The sequence below is a fragment of the Trichoderma ghanense genome (genome assembly GCF_004382785.1).
Source record: "Trichoderma ghanense strain CCMA-1212 chromosome Unknown scaffold_5, whole genome shotgun sequence".
Lineage (NCBI taxonomy): Eukaryota > Fungi > Ascomycota > Sordariomycetes > Hypocreales > Hypocreaceae > Trichoderma > Trichoderma ghanense.
In genome coordinates, this window is record NW_027395668.1 from 791,965 (window position 1) to 808,559 (window position 16,595).

Genomic DNA, 16,595 nt, shown 5'->3' on the forward strand with positions numbered 1-16,595 from the left:
CGCGACGCCGTGCGGCGGTTGGACTCGTGGCCGCAATACTCAGCCTCACCGGCGGCAAAGGGGCACTTTTGGGGCGGAATCGCTGTCGTTGGCTTTTCCGGGATAGAGAGGGCATGGCCTACGAGTCCAGCTGCCAATGTCGCGTCGCACAATGGGGTCCTCGTCAGCCTCAGGACAGCTTCGTCGTCATGGGCCCTCGCGGTATCATGTACTATTTGGGATTGGACTCCTGAGACTTGTACTGCTGTGAGGCATCCTCGCAAGATGGAAGAGGGCTTAAGATGGGGTTATAAACGACCAGAGGCCGGCCTCTACTCTGCTATGTTGAACATCTCTCAATACAACTCACTCACCTACTCACTCGCTTCAATTACTGTCTCTCCGTTCCATAGATCGCATCGCAACTCGATCGAGCATACCTCTACCACGAGCCGCCGACAACCATGCGCTTCATCGCACCCTTCTCCCTCCTGCTCTCCCTCGCCAGAGCGATCCTGGTCCCCGGCCCAACAGGTCCCTACGCCGTCGCCCTGAAAGAGCAGCCCCTGACAGACACCAGCCGGGCCGATCCCCTCGACCCAACCGGCCAGTCCAAGACTCGCCGCCTCCTGATATCGCTGTATCTGCCCATCGATGAATCTCGACGTTCGTGCCCTGCGGTGACGGTGCCCTACATGACGCCCCCCGTGGCAGCCTCGTACGGGCAACAGGCGACTCAGGTCGGTCTGCCAGACACGCTGTACTATGGATTCGACATGGAGTTTTGCGATCTCGAGAAGCTTTCTCCTTGCGGTTGGACGTCGAACAAGAAGAAGCAGTATCCTCTTATTTTGTTTGATCCTGGTTTTGGAGAGTCGAGGCTCATATATGGAGCCATGGCTCGATCGCTGGCTAGTCATGGTTACGTCGTTGTTACCGTGGACCATCCGTTTGATGCGCCTGCTGTGCAATTTCCCGATGGATCTGTTATCAAGGGTGTTGACCTTGATGATTCCGACATCGAGGTTCTGCAAAAGGTCCTCAAGGTAATCGTCGATGCCGGAACAATTCCACGTAAGAGTCAAATCGCTGACAGTTCATCACAGGTCCGCACCGACGACATCACCTTCATCATCAACCAACTCACCAACCCAAGATTCACAAAGCCGCTCCTCGCCAACTTCCCCGGCACCCTCAACACCGCGCACCTCGCCATCGGGGGCCACTCCTTCGGCGGCTGCACCGCTGCATCCGTCGTCCACGCTGACAAGCGCGTCCTCGGCGGTCTCGACCTCGACGGCATGCTCATCGATCCCATTCTCAGCACCGACATTTCCGAGCCCTTTGTCCTCGCCGGCCGCAAGGGCCACAGCACCGAGGATCTGTCCTGGAATCAGTTCTGGCCTCGGCTCAAGGGCGGGCACATGGAGATTGCTGTTGCGGATACGCTGCATGGGGCGTTCAAGGATGATTTGATGCTGCTGAGTGCGCTTGACTTGCCGGCGAGCGCGAAGGAGGCTGTGAGGGGGGCGTTGGGGAGCATTGATCCGGTTCAACTGGATAGGGATTTGAATGGTATCTTGACGGCGTTTTTTGAGTTTTTGTTTCATGGGAAGAAGCAGTCTCTGAGGGCGATTGCGCATGACTTTGAGAACGTCACCATCGTGCGAAGCAGCTTCTAGTGGACGGGATTGGGCCATGTGATATAAGGTAGTATGTGAGAATATGAACTTAGAGGTATATCGGCATCTCTACAACCCGTTTATCATACTTTGAACATTTCTCATCTGAATAGAACCAATATACACTCGTTCAATCTATGTACTTGATATACATACCCTCATCTCTTCAACATAATATACATGGAAACACCCTTACAGCCCAAGCCCAAAGCAATTGGCATAATAAGTCACCGTAGCAGTCCAATCCGAAAACATGCCCGCAACGCCAACCTGTCTCGCCAACACATCCACCAGCGTATATATATCCCCGTCCCTCGTCACCACATCCTGAATCGAGCCGTAAAAGTAATCCCCCAGGGCATGAACCTCTGCAATCGGCCCCGACCGCTCCAGACTCCACGTCAGAATCTTGAGCCCCAGCTGCTTCGCCCTCTTTGCATACTCGCTCGGCACAATCTTGCCGTCCCTCGCCGTGACGAGGTACGGCAGCGGCGGAGCAACGTACCGCACGCCGTCCTCCTTGTACTGCGTCAGATTGGCCACCGCGGCGTCCATGCCGAAGAGGTCCGCAACGGAATCGAGGAACATGGCCTGCCGGGCGAACGCGGGCTCGTGCTGCAACCAGTAGAGGATGTCGTCGTAGAGGAAGCTCTGGACGTAGACCCGCGACGGCGGGATGCCGGCCTCCTTGAAGGTGTCGATGAACTGCTGCGCGTACCGCTGCTGGGTGTAGTTGCCCCGAAACGGCATGGGCACCTGGGGCGTCTTGAGCTCGGGCGTGAACTGCAGGCCCAGGGCACGCGTCATGGCAATGTGCTCCTTGAGGGACATTGTCGTGCCGCAGGTGTTGTACAGGTCCGTCCGCCAGGGGAGGATGCCGCCGAGGTAGTCTCCCGGCGTGGCAGCGCTGGCGTTGAACGAGTCCATCTTGCTGCACAGCGACTTGAACTCTTGAAGCGTGAAGTCGCTGGTGCAGCACTTTGCGGACGCGGGCTGCCCGTCGGAAGCGGGAGCGAAGGGCTGCGTGCACTTTGCGTTGAGACGGGGCACGTCGACGACGTTGGTGGTGGTGTGCAGGTCGCACTGGCTGTGGCGGCAGACGAGCTCCAGGTCGCGCGTGAAGGCGACGTCGCACTCGAGGATGCCGGCGCCCATGCGCGCGCCGGCGAGGTTGGACTCGCGCGAGTGCTCGGGGAACTGCAGTGGCGCGCCGCCGCGGTGGGCGATGGAGAAGCTTGACGGGCGCATCTTGAGTTCTCGGCATGAGGACAGCTTGGCCTTGAGCGGGCCGTCGCTCATGTTGTCGACGAGGTAGTATGGTCGAGGGCCCAGCTCGATTTGCGTCATGGGCTTGAGGTTGTCGGTCGAGCTTGGCTTGGGGGTGGGCTTGGCTGCGACATGGCTGATGGCGGCGAGGCTGACGGCCGCGACGAGGGGCGTGAAGAGCATTGTGTGTGACAAGGAGAGAGGGACGAGAGAGGGATGGGAGGAGTGGCTGGATGGGAGGATCCTGTGGGAGATCGAGCTGCTGCTGCTGCTGCCAGACGCTCACGAACCTCTCGCTCCAGAATCAAAGGGGGCTCATCGCCATTGTATATCCCGGCCAGGGCAATTCCACCACGGCTGGGCGTCCATCATCGCCCCGAGCAGCCGGTGGACTATCCCTCTCCCTCTCCCTCTCCCTCTCTCCTCTCTCTCTTCAATCGCATCCCCAGACGAGCGGATACAGCGACATGCATCCCACATGCATCCATCGCCACTCAGCAGCAGCCCATGTCCAGCGCCCCCCAAGCAGGATCATTGACCCTGCCCCCCCCTTTTTGGGCAAAGCCTGTGAGGTACGAGGTAGTAGCACTACTACCGGCGCATTCGAAACGGATCAACAGCCCTTCGCCAACGGGACGTGCTGCAAACACTTGGGGCTTCTTCCAACCAGGCGACGAATCAGCCGACAACATGCTATATGACAATGGGGCCGCAGCAGAAGTGGTGTGCCTGAGGCTTACGGAACTGCGACTTTGTGTGGTTGCGCTCTGCCATTGTGTCCTGCTGGGATCGAGGTAGAACGCGGTTGGGTTATTGTTCCAGGTTGATGCTGTGCCATTATCCCGCTTTCTGACTGCTTTTGCGTGCGTCTGTTCCTGCGTCTTCTGTTGATTGTTGTAGAGTAGCAACTTCTATTCCCGTCTTGCTGACTCGAGATTATCGCTGCCACCCTCCTGTGATTGATTGTCCGTGCTCGTCCCTGAGCCGTACGAAGAGAACAGATGTCTATTCATATCATCGCCGCCATCAATTGGTCGCCCGATACGGCTACACGGCTACACGGCTACACGGCCATTGAATGCCCGGTTTCCGTTGCTGATGATCTGTCTCTTGGACTGCCTCAACTCGGCTTGCTGCATCGACGATCTCGCTGCAATAGAGCAAGGGGCGAGGGGAATGAATGGGACATGCCACTTGATCCCCGGCTAGGGTTGCACTGCGTCTGTACTGGCTCCTGCAGAGGTCAGCGGTCCGTTTAGCGACGGTAATTCGAGCACTGAGTGGGGAGAAGTTGTCATTGAGTGCTCGTGATAAGGCGTGGAGATGCGCTCAAATGGTGGACAAGAGCAATTGGCAGGATTGCGGAGACGCGGGTTCAGGAACTCGACCAGAAAAAGGTGAGACAGAACAATGACGCGGCAATTTGTCTCTCCACAAACCCGGGCTCTGTTTCGACTGCACCGTGTCCAGGCACAGGGTTTATGATTCGTCACCGGCTTTCGCTCTTCCGGACACTACCATCATCCTCTGGATCCGTGTTCCCCCAGGGGTTAACCTTCATGTTGGCAGGTCTCACTTGTACAGAAACGCCTACCGAAGTTTTCCTTTTGCTCATGGGTTTAAGCTACTCCCGGTAAGCTTTACTCTTAACACCAAGGTTAATTGCTTAGCTCGACGTGGCTTTGTCTCCTGTGCTCTATCGCAGCGTTACCCTGCAAGCCGGAGGAATCTGGAGAGCGAACTGCCAACTCGAGATGCTTCACATCGTGGGACATACCGGGCCACGTGCGGATCGTATGGCTGCAATGCAAGGGGCGAACCGGGCTGTCACATTTTCTAGCTCCTGGAGAATCCATATGCAATGCAAGCACGTGGCCAAGCAATCGGGCGAGATGGACAGTTTGTCTGCTCGCATCAACCATCACGACGAGGGACAAGGGCAGCACGGAAAATAGAAACAGGCATAGCACCACCAGTCAGCCGTCCGCAGCATACTATCGTCGGCGACTCCCCCCCAGCCATCACAGCTCATCTTTCAATCTTCTCTCACTACCCCCGCGCAAGGCCCGGACACCGTCGAGAGTCGCCCTCAAGTGCTTAAACAGCGGAGCATCCTCGCCCAGCCCCCAGGCAAACACTCCGCCGAGCTCCAGCTCTCCGACAAGCCGAGGAATCTTTGCCTCGATCGTCGCCGGCGTGTCGTACGACCACCATCTCTTCTCGTCCGCGTCCCAGTATCCGTAGCTTCCGTCCTCGTCGTAGAAGCCGTGGGCTTGAGCCCTTGTGAAGGAGTCGACCAGTTCGGCGGGTACCTCGTCGTGCCAGCTGAAGGCGCCCGCCTTGCCTAGATCCGCTCCGCTGGTAGGATCCTCCAGCAACTGGGTAGGACATCCCAAGGGCCGCTGATCATTGCACTCTTCCGTCATGAACCACTTGGTGTAATAGCCCAATCCGAGGTTCAGCTTGTGCGGAGGTGCGCCGCGGTCGATATATCGCCTTATTGCTTCCCCAGAGTCGGCCACCCCGCTGTGGTGCTTGACGACGTTATCACGCCGGTTCATCATGTCGTAAGTCATTACATTGATGAAATCGACGTGTCTCGCAATGGACGGAACAGTCGAGTTTGTAAAGGCCATCAGATCTCGTTCCAGGGCCGGCACTGCAATCGACAGCAGCTTATCAGTTCCCAGCGCCGTTCGAAGCTCTGCAACGAGGAGACGGAATGCTTCAATCTCCCATTCACGTTGCGAATTGGGGATGAGCTTGTAGTCGTCACGATTTCCACTGTTGGCTGCCGTCAGTCAGACTGAAAACCGACATACGGATCACTCTCCTCTTCCACGCACGCACCCTGGATATTCCCAGTCAATGTCTACACCATCAGCTCCTGTGAGATCAACCATGGCTTTGACCTGGCCAACCCACCGCTTTCTTGATGCATCGTCGCGTGCAGCCTCTTCAAATCCTTGAGAGTCTCCCCAGCCTCCAATGGCGACCATGATCTTGGTATCCGGGTTGAACTGCTGTCGAACTTCATTCACTGCTGTGAACAGGGGGAACTCGGTCGGCGTCTTGTCCACGTCAAACACGTCGGAGCGCATGAACGCCAGAATCACATGCGTTATTGGATCCACGAGGTAGTCTTCTGATGGTATCACAGCGTGCTGACTTGTCACGGGTTAGACGTGATCATCGCCTGCAAACAGAGCGCCTCACCCCGTGAGATACACGATGCATCTAGCAGCTTCATGCGTTGCTGCAAGAGCATTGATGACCAGAACCAGCCACAGGGTTACATATTTAACGAGTGTCTGCATTTTGAAGCTTCAAGGAATGTGAATGGGTCAATTCGCCATCACCCAAATCATCTCTGTAGTTTTGTCAAGGGAAAGGTCATGGGCTTGCAGTTGGTGGCAGCTCGCAAATCGAGGCATGGAGTGAATGCGCACAGTATGCGCACAGTGTATGCCACAATCGATACTGCTATCTAATCTAAAGCTTCTTTTTTTCTCCCTCTCTGTTCCGTGAAGAAAGGCAGAACCCACCCACCATCACATCCCATCAGCTGAGATTCAAAGCGCAACTAGAATATCCTTTATCTCATCTCTCAGCAAAATGTCAGCATTCTTCTGCTGAGATTCACTTTTCATACCACGGCGACACTATCACTCTCCTCTTCGACGACCGCTGGCAAGTAGCTCGCTGTAGCTCGGCGATCTTCATCCAGAGCAGCCATGTTCGAAAACACCTGCACACTGCCGCTGCATGCGGACATTTTCACCACGGCGCTGCACCCGACTGAGCCTCTCTTGACTGTTGGTCTCGCCAATGGCCTCGTCGAAACGTTTCGATTGCCCGCAAGCAACTCGTCTGACGACGGCGGTGATGGAGACTCGAGCGTGCTGAGCGATGGGCGTTCAACCATCAGCTCTGTCTGGCGCACCAAGAGACACAAGGGAAGCTGTCGCTGTTTGGCAAACTCCCACGACGGCAAATGTAGGTGTTGCTACTCTTACAGAAGCGTTTACCGCTATGCAAAGCTTCACGATGCTGACAGGCCTTCTCAGACCAATACTCTGCCGGCACGGACGCGCTCGTCAAGCACTACGACACTGCAACTGGCAAAGTGATTTCCAAGTTTGGAATTCCAACCAATACCTCCAAGCCGGATGGCCCGACCCTGCTACACGTGCTGAACCCGATGAGCCTCCTCCTGGCCACCGACACCGGCGCTCTACACATCATTGACCTGCGCGACGGTGCGCCAGGCAAGAAGCCCGCGCAAACGCATTATCCCCATTCCGACTATGTGTCGTCCATCACGCCCCTTCCGCCGTCCGAGGAAAGCACCAGCGGCTTCCCCAAGCAATGGGTCAGCACGGGCGGTACCACTCTAGCAGTCACAGACGTCCGACGAGGAGTGCTGGTACGAAGCGAGGATCAGGAGGACGAGCTTCTCAGCTCTTGCTTCGTGCCCGGCCTGGGCCCCAAGAAGAACAGGAAAAATGGCGTCATGGTTGTCGGATCTGGATCCGGCGTGCTGACCATGTGGGATAAAGGAGCTTGGGACGACCAACAAGAGCGCATCATTGTGGACCCTACCAAGGGTGGCGGCGAGAGCATAGATGCCGTTGTCATGGTGCCCAAGGAGCTGGGAGTGGGCAAGAAGGTGGTTTGCGGCGTCGGCGACGGTTCGCTGAGAATCGTCGATCTCGTACGGAGAGAGGTGGACACGACGCTCAATCTGAGGCACGACGACGTGGAGGGCGTGGTTTCGCTGGGCTTCGACTCGGAGAACCGCCTGATTAGCGCCGGCGGTCGTACAGTCAAGGTTTGGGAAGAGCTGTCGGAGCTCCAGGGCGGCGACACCAATAGTGAGGGTGAAGACGACTCGGACGACGACTCGGATGATGACGAGAAGCCAAATGGCAAACGGCCCATGCTCGACAGCGACAGTGACGATGACAGCGATGATGGCGTGGAGGAGATGAAGCAGCGGGCTAAGCGACGACGCGAGATGCAGCAACAAAAGCTGGGCCCCATGGGCGCTCACGGCATCTTGGGCTTTGATGGACTGGACTAGGAGCGGCATCGAGGCATTAGCACGACACGTTGCCCTTCAAACAAGTCGAGGCATTAACACGACACGTTGCCCTCAAAACAAGTCGAGGCCATTAGGGGGGATAGGTCTGTGATACCTTTGATTTGTGATACTAGGGAGTTGAGAAGCGAGCATCGGAGCTCACGCGACTGTATAACGATAGCATTGCATAACTGCTAGGTAGGTATGCTCGACGAAATATGAACCGACGCGGCCTGTCTCTTATTTTCCTTTCCGCGCCCTTTTATATGGAGTTGGTGGCACCGATCAACGCCGCTACAGGTCGTCGAGGTGCCCCATGTTCTGGTTGTCCATCTTCGGATCGCAGCCACCGTTCCGTCATGTTCTACCCTCCATTGGACCAGGAGGTATGTGAACCTTTGCGACGCTCCTTTCCTTGGCGTCTAGTACGTGTATGGATGCGCCAGCCCGCGGTCAAGCTGCCAGGCGGACAAGGCCGAACAGCTCGAGTACGGAAAATACCGGTATGAGGGCAATTGTGTTAACCTCTCAATAGGCGGAATAGATGCCATTGCTGTGGCAAACTGAGGTAGAAAAGGACAATGCGAGCACCGTCCTCCTTCAGACTCCGGGCAGGTGGATAAAGCTCCATTGCCCAGCGCCGCCCTTTGCGGGTCTCGGCACAGCGGCATCGGCCTCTGCGTCTGCGCGACCCGCGGCCACTCTCAAAGCAGCCTCCGCCTCGTCGTCAGGACTGATGCCGTCCTCGGCAGAGAACCGCCTGACGTGACTCTCGGTGAGCTTCCTGTCGTACAAGATGACCGCCGGCAAGCTCCTTTCGTGCTCGCCTCCGCGGGCGTCGCCCTGCTCGCCGTCCGACCCCCGCGAGCCGCTGCTCCTGCCGCGGACATCCTCTTGCTGCTTCTTCCACGGAGGAAACAGCTCGCCCGGCTCGCCGCTATACGTCGTCGGGACGCAAACGTGCGGAATCCTCATCTTGACGCTGATGCGCCTGGCCAGCGCCACGGCGCGGGGCCCGCCGACGCTGACGACGGAGTCCCGGTCGGACAGGACGGAGGGGCCCGGGTACGTGTCCGGGGTGAGGAAGCAGACGTCGAGGTCGGGCAGCAGGGAGCGGATGCGGTCGGCGAGGTGGATGCGGGACGGGCTGCAGACGATGAGCGGGAAGGAGAGGGTCAGCTTGTTGAGCTCGGAGGGCAGGCTGGCGATGGCGTCGTTGCCGAAGACGATCCGGGGAGGGTCGGGCTTCTGGCGGCGGTCGACGTTCGTAGACCGGGAGCGGCGGGAGGAGAGGCGGCGGTTGGAGGAGCGGGCGTATGGGCGGGAGCGGGAGCGGCGATGGGCGCGAGGAGGAGACGGGAGGAGTTTGCTGTTGGGAGGGCTGCCGGCCTTGGAGTTGGGAGCGGAGGGCATGGCTATTTTTGGTTTATGGGGTTGAAGAATGAACTGGAATTGCCCTCCTTCAGGAAAGAAGATGGAGAGAGAGGGTGGAAGGCTCAGGAAATCGAAGATCGAGATCGAGATCGGAAAAGAGAGATCAAGGGAACGTGTGTGGGAACGACCAAGGATGCGTTCCTGTGCCAAGGGTACTATAATTCGCAAAGGATGTTATGTATATATGGAGAATGTGTGCTGCCAACAAAGGAATGATCCTTGTTTTTTCCCTTTCTTCTTGTGAACTTGAGTTTCCCTTTCTGGGTATGTTCTACATAAAAACGTTCTTTTTAACATAACGCCACCCTACTCAAATTTTCTGGGGGCAAAAAGTAAGAGAGAAGAAGGAAAAAAAAACGGGAACAAAACCTGGGGAAGGCGAATGGGAAATTGGGTGGCGAGGCGGCATGGGATTCTGGACAATCCCATTGCCCCTTGTCTACGGAGTACGGAAACAGCCAATTTGGGTGGGTTGTGTTTGCATGTGTGGCGTCATGTTCTTTTATTTTCTTGTAAGTCTTCTTTTTTAGCCTTCCTAGGCGGATTGTGACCGAAGGATTGGACTGGTCGGGATGGAAAGTAGATAGCATCTAGGCATGCATTGCAAAGGATTCTCAAAGGATTCTTGGTATGAAAAGGACCTGGGCCGAGGTAAGGTAAGGTATGTGGGAGAAGGGGGGAAGAGTGTCCATCAGATGTTTTAGAAAGTCGGCATGTGGCCGAGAGAGGCGGTGCTGGTTGGGTTGAGGTTCGATTCCTAGCGACTTGTTTGCTCACTTGTTTACTAGTCTTCTGGCCTGCCGGAGGGCGTTGTCCGGCTTCTTGGGGGGGGATAAGATTGACACGAGAGATTTTAATTGAGAAACGTTGAGACAAGTGTAGGGAGAAAAGGGGAGCTGGCGGATGATGGGGTTGCTTAGAGGGAGGCGTTGATGGGCGGGAGTGGCAAAGTTGAGCGGCTTCTGCTTCAAGATGGCTTTTAGATCTAGTATTACCTCGTCGCTAGTCTACCTATGACTCGCCCTGAGCTGTCGAGGGCGTGCTGTGGTGAGATGAAAGCCACTAGACAGTGAGCTACCTAACGTAGTAACATGAAGGCGTTTTGTCTTTTTTAGAGTCACCAACTCTCGATTACTTTCAGGTTTCTTTTCGTTTCTGTTTAGCGTAGGCGTAGTCCCTGCCTTTCTAGGATGGAGGCTTTCATGCTCACCTGCCAGGTGGTTGTGCCTATCTGACCATTGAGGCTTCCAGGACACCTTACCCAGACAGAAGTCCCAGGTTTGAGTATGTGTGCGAAGCACTACCTGGATGAAGACTCTATATGAAAGCTTACAGCGATGACATTTGCTGTGTTTCGAGGCCAGCAACAGCTTGAATGGAGCTCCATGTGGTACCACAAGGTAGTACGGGCTAGGTGGTACCATTCTTGCTACCTTATTGATTGCTCCTCACTGCTGGCCGTCACCCCACCTCGCGATTCGCTCATCCTGTATTACTGCCTACCTTAGCCGCAGTCACACATTCAACGACAGCCGCTCTCATACTCTCCCTCTTCATCCATTTCCAATACTCAACACAACGCCACTGAAGAAGCGTCTCAGCATGGCTCCATCAAGCAACAGCGCGCCTTCGCTGCTTTTGCTGCCCGCGCCGCCGCTGCCCCTTGATCCCCATTCGCTGGCCGCTGCCTATCGACCGCCTCTGACGGCCGTCTTCAAGCGCCTCTCCACGGGCATCAAGAGCATCAACGGCAGCAGTAACAGCAGCAACGGCAATCATAACCACAGCAGCCGCGTCCTCGTCATTGCCATCGCATGCCCTCTCCTCAGCGGCCTCTCGCCGAGGCGCAAATCCCTCAACTGGAAGGCCGCCCAGTCCATCCTCGCCCGCGTTTACACGCTCGTCGCCGTCATCTGCGATGAGCTGGACATTGACACATCGGGGGAGCTGGGCGTCACAAGCCTCGATCCTCGCATCCTCTTGGTTGACCACGAGCGCCACAGGACGTACCGGCGCAACCATGACGGAGAGTACGAGGCAAACTGCACGCCCATCCTGGACCTGGCCGCTTTCGCCTCGACGGTGCACCCCTGGAGCGCCGTCTTCCACCCGAGCACCGAGGCCGGCTACGAGCTACTGAGCGCCTTTCTAGGACATGCAGAGGGGAGACAGGTCCTCTTGCAGAATCAACTCGTAGCCGTGGAAGGCGGCATCACCATGTCTACCAGCGACGTGGCCCCCGTTGCTCAGGAGGATTTCGTCCGGGGCCGTGACGTTGTCTGTCTAGGGGGCACGTTCGACCATCTTCACCCGGGACACAAGCTTCTGCTCCACGCCACCGCGTTGCTCCTGCGCATTCCGGAGAAAGACGCCGGCAAGCAAGGCGTCCTCATCGTCGGCATATCGGGAGACGAGCTGTTGAGGAACAAGAAGTACGCAGAGGTGCTGCAGCCGTGGGGGGTGCGCGCCGCCAAGGTCCTGCAGTTTCTCTCCACCGTCTTCGCCTCGGCGTCGTCTTCCAACACGGGCTCCTCCCCGCCCACAACCACCCATTCTCCGGACGAGCTCCATGCCGCGTTCCGCGACGGCGCAGTGCTGGTTCGGTGCGTCAACATCCACGACCCCTTTGGCCCGACAATCTCCGAGGAGGCAGTGGATGCCATTGTGGTGTCCGGGGAGACGCGCAGCGGCGGCCAGGCCATCAACGACAAGAGGGCCGAAAGGGGTTGGGAGCCTCTGGAGGTCTTTGAGATTGATGTGCTCGAGCCGCACGAGGCTGGGGAGGACGGCGGCGGACCGCAGAGCAATGGGTTTGCCTCCAAGATCAGCAGCACCGCAATCCGGCAGCGCATCGTTCAAGGCCGGGCCCCAGCCCAAGTCGCGAGGCCGCCGCAGTAGGTGGGTAGGTGGTATACAAGCTCATGTTACGCAGGTCCGTATCATTGGTGATGAATAGCGTTGAGCGTTGAATCTTTGAGGTGAATTACGGCTTGTAATGAGGTTCTTGATCTTTCGTACAATCCACTGTTCACTAATATGCGGCATGTGCTCCCCTTTCCTGCAGGCCAGCGATGATCGAATATCGTCTACACACTTATCCGGCTACTTTCCTACTTCCTCGATCTCAACCGCTGTTCAGGGAGCAACCACAAATACCCTCTTAGGTGGTGTCAACGCAGACGGCTGTCCTTCATTTCTCAAGCTGCAGGGTAGGCTGAACAACATGTGCTCTGAGGAAGGAACAAATCCTCCCTCCATAGCGCTTGCCGTCTTATCAATAACATAACTGGTACCTTGAACCGTTTCGTCATTCCCCTCCTCTTTTTCTCCCTCCTCTCTCTTCTTCCTCTTCATTCTCTTCTTCACCAACCGGAGGCTCTCATCAGCGCCATCGCACGGCTGCTTCGGACGCGAGTTGATCGATGTCATTCATACTCGGCGTCATTGCGCATTAACAGCATTGCCACGCCTTCCGTCAGCCGCTATTCTACGGGGAACAAAGACTCGGATGTTGCCTCTTATCATGCTTCATCAGCGCCCTCGTCGGAGCTCGCCGATTGCTCGTCAGCTGTCTACACGGGGCAGCCCTATCTCGCACCTGTCGCTGACATCTCCAACCAGAGCTTTTGCCCCCCAGCCATGCGCTAGGCAAGGCCAATCGTCCTAGCTATTTGGCCCTGAGATAGATAACGGCCATCATCGCCCGGCCTCTTATCGCGAACAAGTCGCTATTATCAGCTACCGGCTGCAGACCGTAAAGACGAGCCCCCCATGCTCCCGCAATCAGGCCCCGCACAGATGCCCGGAACAAGGCGGGACTTGAGCCTGAACATGCGCTGTCCCCCCACAAGAACGAGGATCTGCTGGCGGCCTCGTCCGGGGAATCGAGACGCAAACCAACAGTGTCGACTCGTCCCCGAAAAGTTGTACCATGGCCAATGGGAATCCTGCCCTGGACAAGCAGTGTTGCAGCACATCTGACCATGCTGCCTTGGCTGATGAGACGAGAGGCATGGGGAGAGACACCGATATAGCCGACATCGCTGTGTGAATTCTCCGCATGAGATGCCGATCCAAGCGTCATCCTCCCGAGCCGGGTGTATCTCTCTTGCAAGGCTCCCATCAGCAAAAGGCTGGAATAACTGTCTACGGTTGTCACTCTGCCAACCCCGGTTCTCGATTCACATCGGGCAAGGCCAGCGAGTTCCAGTTCATGTCTGCAAAGAGGCTCCGTTCTGTGCCGCATGAGGGAAAGCTAGCTATTGACATCGGCATTGTTTCCACGCAACCATCTCATTCAACCACTCACAATACGGCAAAGATAAGCAAAGAGCAAGGGTTTACCAGCCTGGCCCGTCCACACTATCAGCCAACGGTTGTTGAATGTACCAGTTATTGATTGTATTACCGCGCCCTTTGCTTATCGTTCCCGAAAAGCGCAAAGATAACCATGAAGAAGCGGGAGAGAAAAAAAAATCTTGATATTGCTTTGGGTGATTGCTTCCAGGGCCAATGGATAAAGAGTATCAGTCCGAATCGCCTGCCATTAGCAGATCAACCGCGATCGCATATGTTCTTCCTTCTTCCCTATTTAGTTTTACACGAGGCTCTGTTTGAAGCGCTCTCTGAAATTCAGCTTCTTGAACTCTCCTCTCGATTGGCTGCTCAGATGTCCGCGACAGCGTAAAGTCTCATCAAACAACTCAGGCTTCAGCAGGTTTGCCACCACCAACCGCCAGGATACAGCCACTATACCAAATCGCTGCCTCGAGCATCTCGCTGGTATATCTTCGTGACTCGACATGGACGAAGGCACTGGACCGACGACCATCACCCCCGAGACGGCCCCCCGGTGGTCTCTAAGCCGCCGTCTTCGATCCTTCCGCCGAGCTTTCACAACCCGCGAGGGTCTTCTCGGCGACTATGACTATGGCGTCCTGTTCCGTCCCAATCTGCCGTTCATGGCCAAGGGCTCGAGGTCCGGGAGGAGCCCGTTCTTTGGCCTCAACGACCGCATGCCCGTCTTCTTGGGCCTGCTGCTGGGGCTACAACATGCATTGGCCATGTTGGCGGGCATCATCACGCCGCCGTTGATTCTGTCGGGCTCGGGTGGTGCGAACCTATCGGCTGAGCACCAACAGTATCTTGTCTCGACGGCCTTGATCGTGTCGGGTATCCTGTCCAGTATCCAAATCACGCGATTCCACATCTACAAGACCCCGTGAGTTTGCTCCAGAGCCAATGCATACCTACCCAGCTGCTCCGTGGAGTACTAAACCACGAGGCAGTTACTACATCGGGACCGGCCTCATATCAGTCGTGGGCATCAGCTTCAGCATCATCCCCGTCGCCCAAGGCGCGCTCTCTCAGATGTACGCCAACGGCTTCTGTCCCTCCGACGCTGCCGGCAATCCCCTGAGCTGCCCGCGTGGATATGGTGCGCTGCTGGGAACCTGTGCTGTCTGCGCCCTGCTCGAGATCTTGCTGTCCTTCATCCCGCCGCGCATCCTGCTCCGGATGTTTCCACCCATCGTCACCGGCCCCACGGTCATGCTCATCGGCATCAACCTCATCAAGAGCGGCTTCCAGGACTGGATGGGGGGAAGCGGCTGTACATCTCAGGCCCTGTGCCCTAGCCCTACAGCACCGCATGCCCTGCCCTGGGGTTCCGCCGAGTTCCTTGGCTTGGGCTTCAGCGTCTTTGTCACCATCATCTTGTGCGAGCGCTTTGGGTCTCCCATCATCAAGTCCACGTCTGTCATCATCGGTCTGCTGGTGGGGTGCATCATTGCCGCTGCCTGCGGCTACTTTGACCGTTCCGGCATCGATTCTGCCCCCGTCGCCTCCTTCATCTGGGTTCACACGTTTCCCCTTTCCGTCTACGGGCCGCTGGTGCTCCCGGTCCTCGCCGTCTTCATCGTCTGCCTCACCGAGTCCATCGGAGACATCACAGCCACTTGCGACGTCTCCCTCCTCGAGGTCGAGGGCATGATTTACGAGTCTCGCATCCAGGGGGGCATCCTGGCAGACGGCCTCAACGGCTGCCTCGCCGCGCTCATGACCCTGACGCCCATGAGCACCTTTGCCCAGAACAACGGCGTCATCGCCCTGACCCGGTGCGCCAACCGCAAGGCCGGCTACGCCTGCTGCTTCTTCCTCCTCGTCATGGGCATCTTCGCCAAGTTCGCCGCCGCCCTCGTCGCCATCCCGGCCTCGGTCCTCGGCGGCATGACCACCTTCCTCTTCTGCTCCGTCGCCGTCTCCGGCATCGCCATCATCTCCCGCGGCGTGCCCTTTACGCGCCGCAACCGCTTCATCCTCACCGCCGGCCTGGCGCTCGGCTACGGCGCCACCCTGGTGCCCAACTACTTCAGCGGCATCTTCACCTACGCGGGCGGCAGCAAGTCGCTCAAGGGATTCCTGGACGCCATTGTGCTCGTCATGGAGACGGGGTTCGCCGTGACGGCGGCTTGCTGCATGATTTTGAACTTGGTGATTGAGGAGGAGATGGAGGACGATATCAGTGCGGAGGGTGATGACGACGATGAAGGTGCCGTCATGGTTAGCACCAGCACGGGGGCGTTTCCTGGCAAGAAGTACGAGCAGAATAATGAGAGTGACGAGATTGGGGGTGTAGGTACAGGGGGAGAGGGCAGTTCGAGTTCTGCGAGGGGAGAGAAGCTGGCTTAAACTCGGGAGATGGGCGTCGGCCACCTCGACATTGTTGGAGACTCTTTTCTTGCCTTGCGATTTCGCCACATATACCCAAATCCGACACCCATACCATGTCGTACAATATACAATATCATGCCTACACAATTCACCAGGACACAGAATGATCTTTTGGTGTAAATGAAAAAGTACCTTAGTAGCCTTCGCACCAACCAATGCACGGGTATGTCTTCTGTCTGTCTCCCATCTGCTACGAATCCTTTTCCGTCTTCTCAACTCCTCGTCCCTTGGTCCCTCGCAACTCCCTTTCCTGATAATGGTCAAGAAGCAAAAGAAAAAGACAATTAGAAAACAAAAAGATAAAAGGAACGAAAAGAGGCCCTCCGATCCCTTCCCTTTCACAGGAAATTTGCGCCGCGCTCCACTGTCTGCCATTTCTTTCCATTCGCCTTCCTTCCCATTCCTTTTTCTTCTCCTGC

General features: G+C 56.8%; 7 protein-coding genes across 7 annotated transcripts; 4 read left to right on the plus strand and 3 right to left on the minus strand.

Moving 5' to 3' along the window:
- Positions 1-443: 443 nt before the first annotated feature.
- Positions 444-1,661, plus strand: CCMA1212_005218 (putative 1-alkyl-2-acetylglycerophosphocholine esterase; the record flags this gene model as incomplete). Its single annotated transcript, XM_073702486.1, has 2 exons — positions 444-1,025; positions 1,086-1,661. The coding sequence occupies 2 exons, from the start codon at positions 444-446 to the stop codon at positions 1,659-1,661; spliced, it is 1,158 nt and encodes a 385-aa protein (XP_073559029.1).
- Positions 1,662-1,853: 192 nt separating this feature from the next.
- On the minus strand, positions 1,854-3,110 carry CCMA1212_005219 (Extracellular protein; the record flags this gene model as incomplete). The annotated part of the gene is made up of 1 exon (XM_073702487.1): positions 1,854-3,110. One exon carries the CDS (start codon positions 3,108-3,110, stop codon positions 1,854-1,856), a length of 1,257 nt encoding a protein of 418 aa, XP_073559030.1.
- A 1,838-nt stretch (positions 3,111-4,948) lies between these two features.
- On the minus strand, positions 4,949-6,244 carry CCMA1212_005220 (putative chitinase 3; the record flags this gene model as incomplete). The annotated part of the gene is made up of 3 exons (XM_073702488.1): positions 4,949-5,711; positions 5,778-6,095; positions 6,144-6,244. The coding sequence occupies 3 exons, from the start codon at positions 6,242-6,244 to the stop codon at positions 4,949-4,951; spliced, it is 1,182 nt and encodes a 393-aa protein (XP_073558680.1).
- A 417-nt stretch (positions 6,245-6,661) lies between these two features.
- CCMA1212_005221 (WD repeat-containing protein JIP5) lies at positions 6,662-8,010 on the plus strand (the record flags this gene model as incomplete). The annotated part of the gene is made up of 2 exons (XM_073702489.1): positions 6,662-6,923; positions 6,995-8,010. The coding sequence occupies 2 exons, from the start codon at positions 6,662-6,664 to the stop codon at positions 8,008-8,010; spliced, it is 1,278 nt and encodes a 425-aa protein (XP_073558679.1).
- A 600-nt stretch (positions 8,011-8,610) lies between these two features.
- CCMA1212_005222 (uncharacterized protein) lies at positions 8,611-9,423 on the minus strand (the record flags this gene model as incomplete). Its single annotated transcript, XM_073702490.1, has 1 exon — positions 8,611-9,423. One exon carries the CDS (start codon positions 9,421-9,423, stop codon positions 8,611-8,613), a length of 813 nt encoding a protein of 270 aa, XP_073558678.1.
- A 1,623-nt stretch (positions 9,424-11,046) lies between these two features.
- CCMA1212_005223 (uncharacterized protein) lies at positions 11,047-12,342 on the plus strand (the record flags this gene model as incomplete). Its single annotated transcript, XM_073702491.1, has 1 exon — positions 11,047-12,342. One exon carries the CDS (start codon positions 11,047-11,049, stop codon positions 12,340-12,342), a length of 1,296 nt encoding a protein of 431 aa, XP_073558677.1.
- Positions 12,343-14,246: 1,904 nt separating this feature from the next.
- On the plus strand, positions 14,247-16,134 carry CCMA1212_005224 (Uric acid-xanthine permease; the record flags this gene model as incomplete). The annotated part of the gene is made up of 2 exons (XM_073702492.1): positions 14,247-14,665; positions 14,733-16,134. 2 exons carry the CDS (start codon positions 14,247-14,249, stop codon positions 16,132-16,134), a joined length of 1,821 nt encoding a protein of 606 aa, XP_073558676.1.
- Between the last annotated feature and the right edge of the window lie 461 nt (positions 16,135-16,595).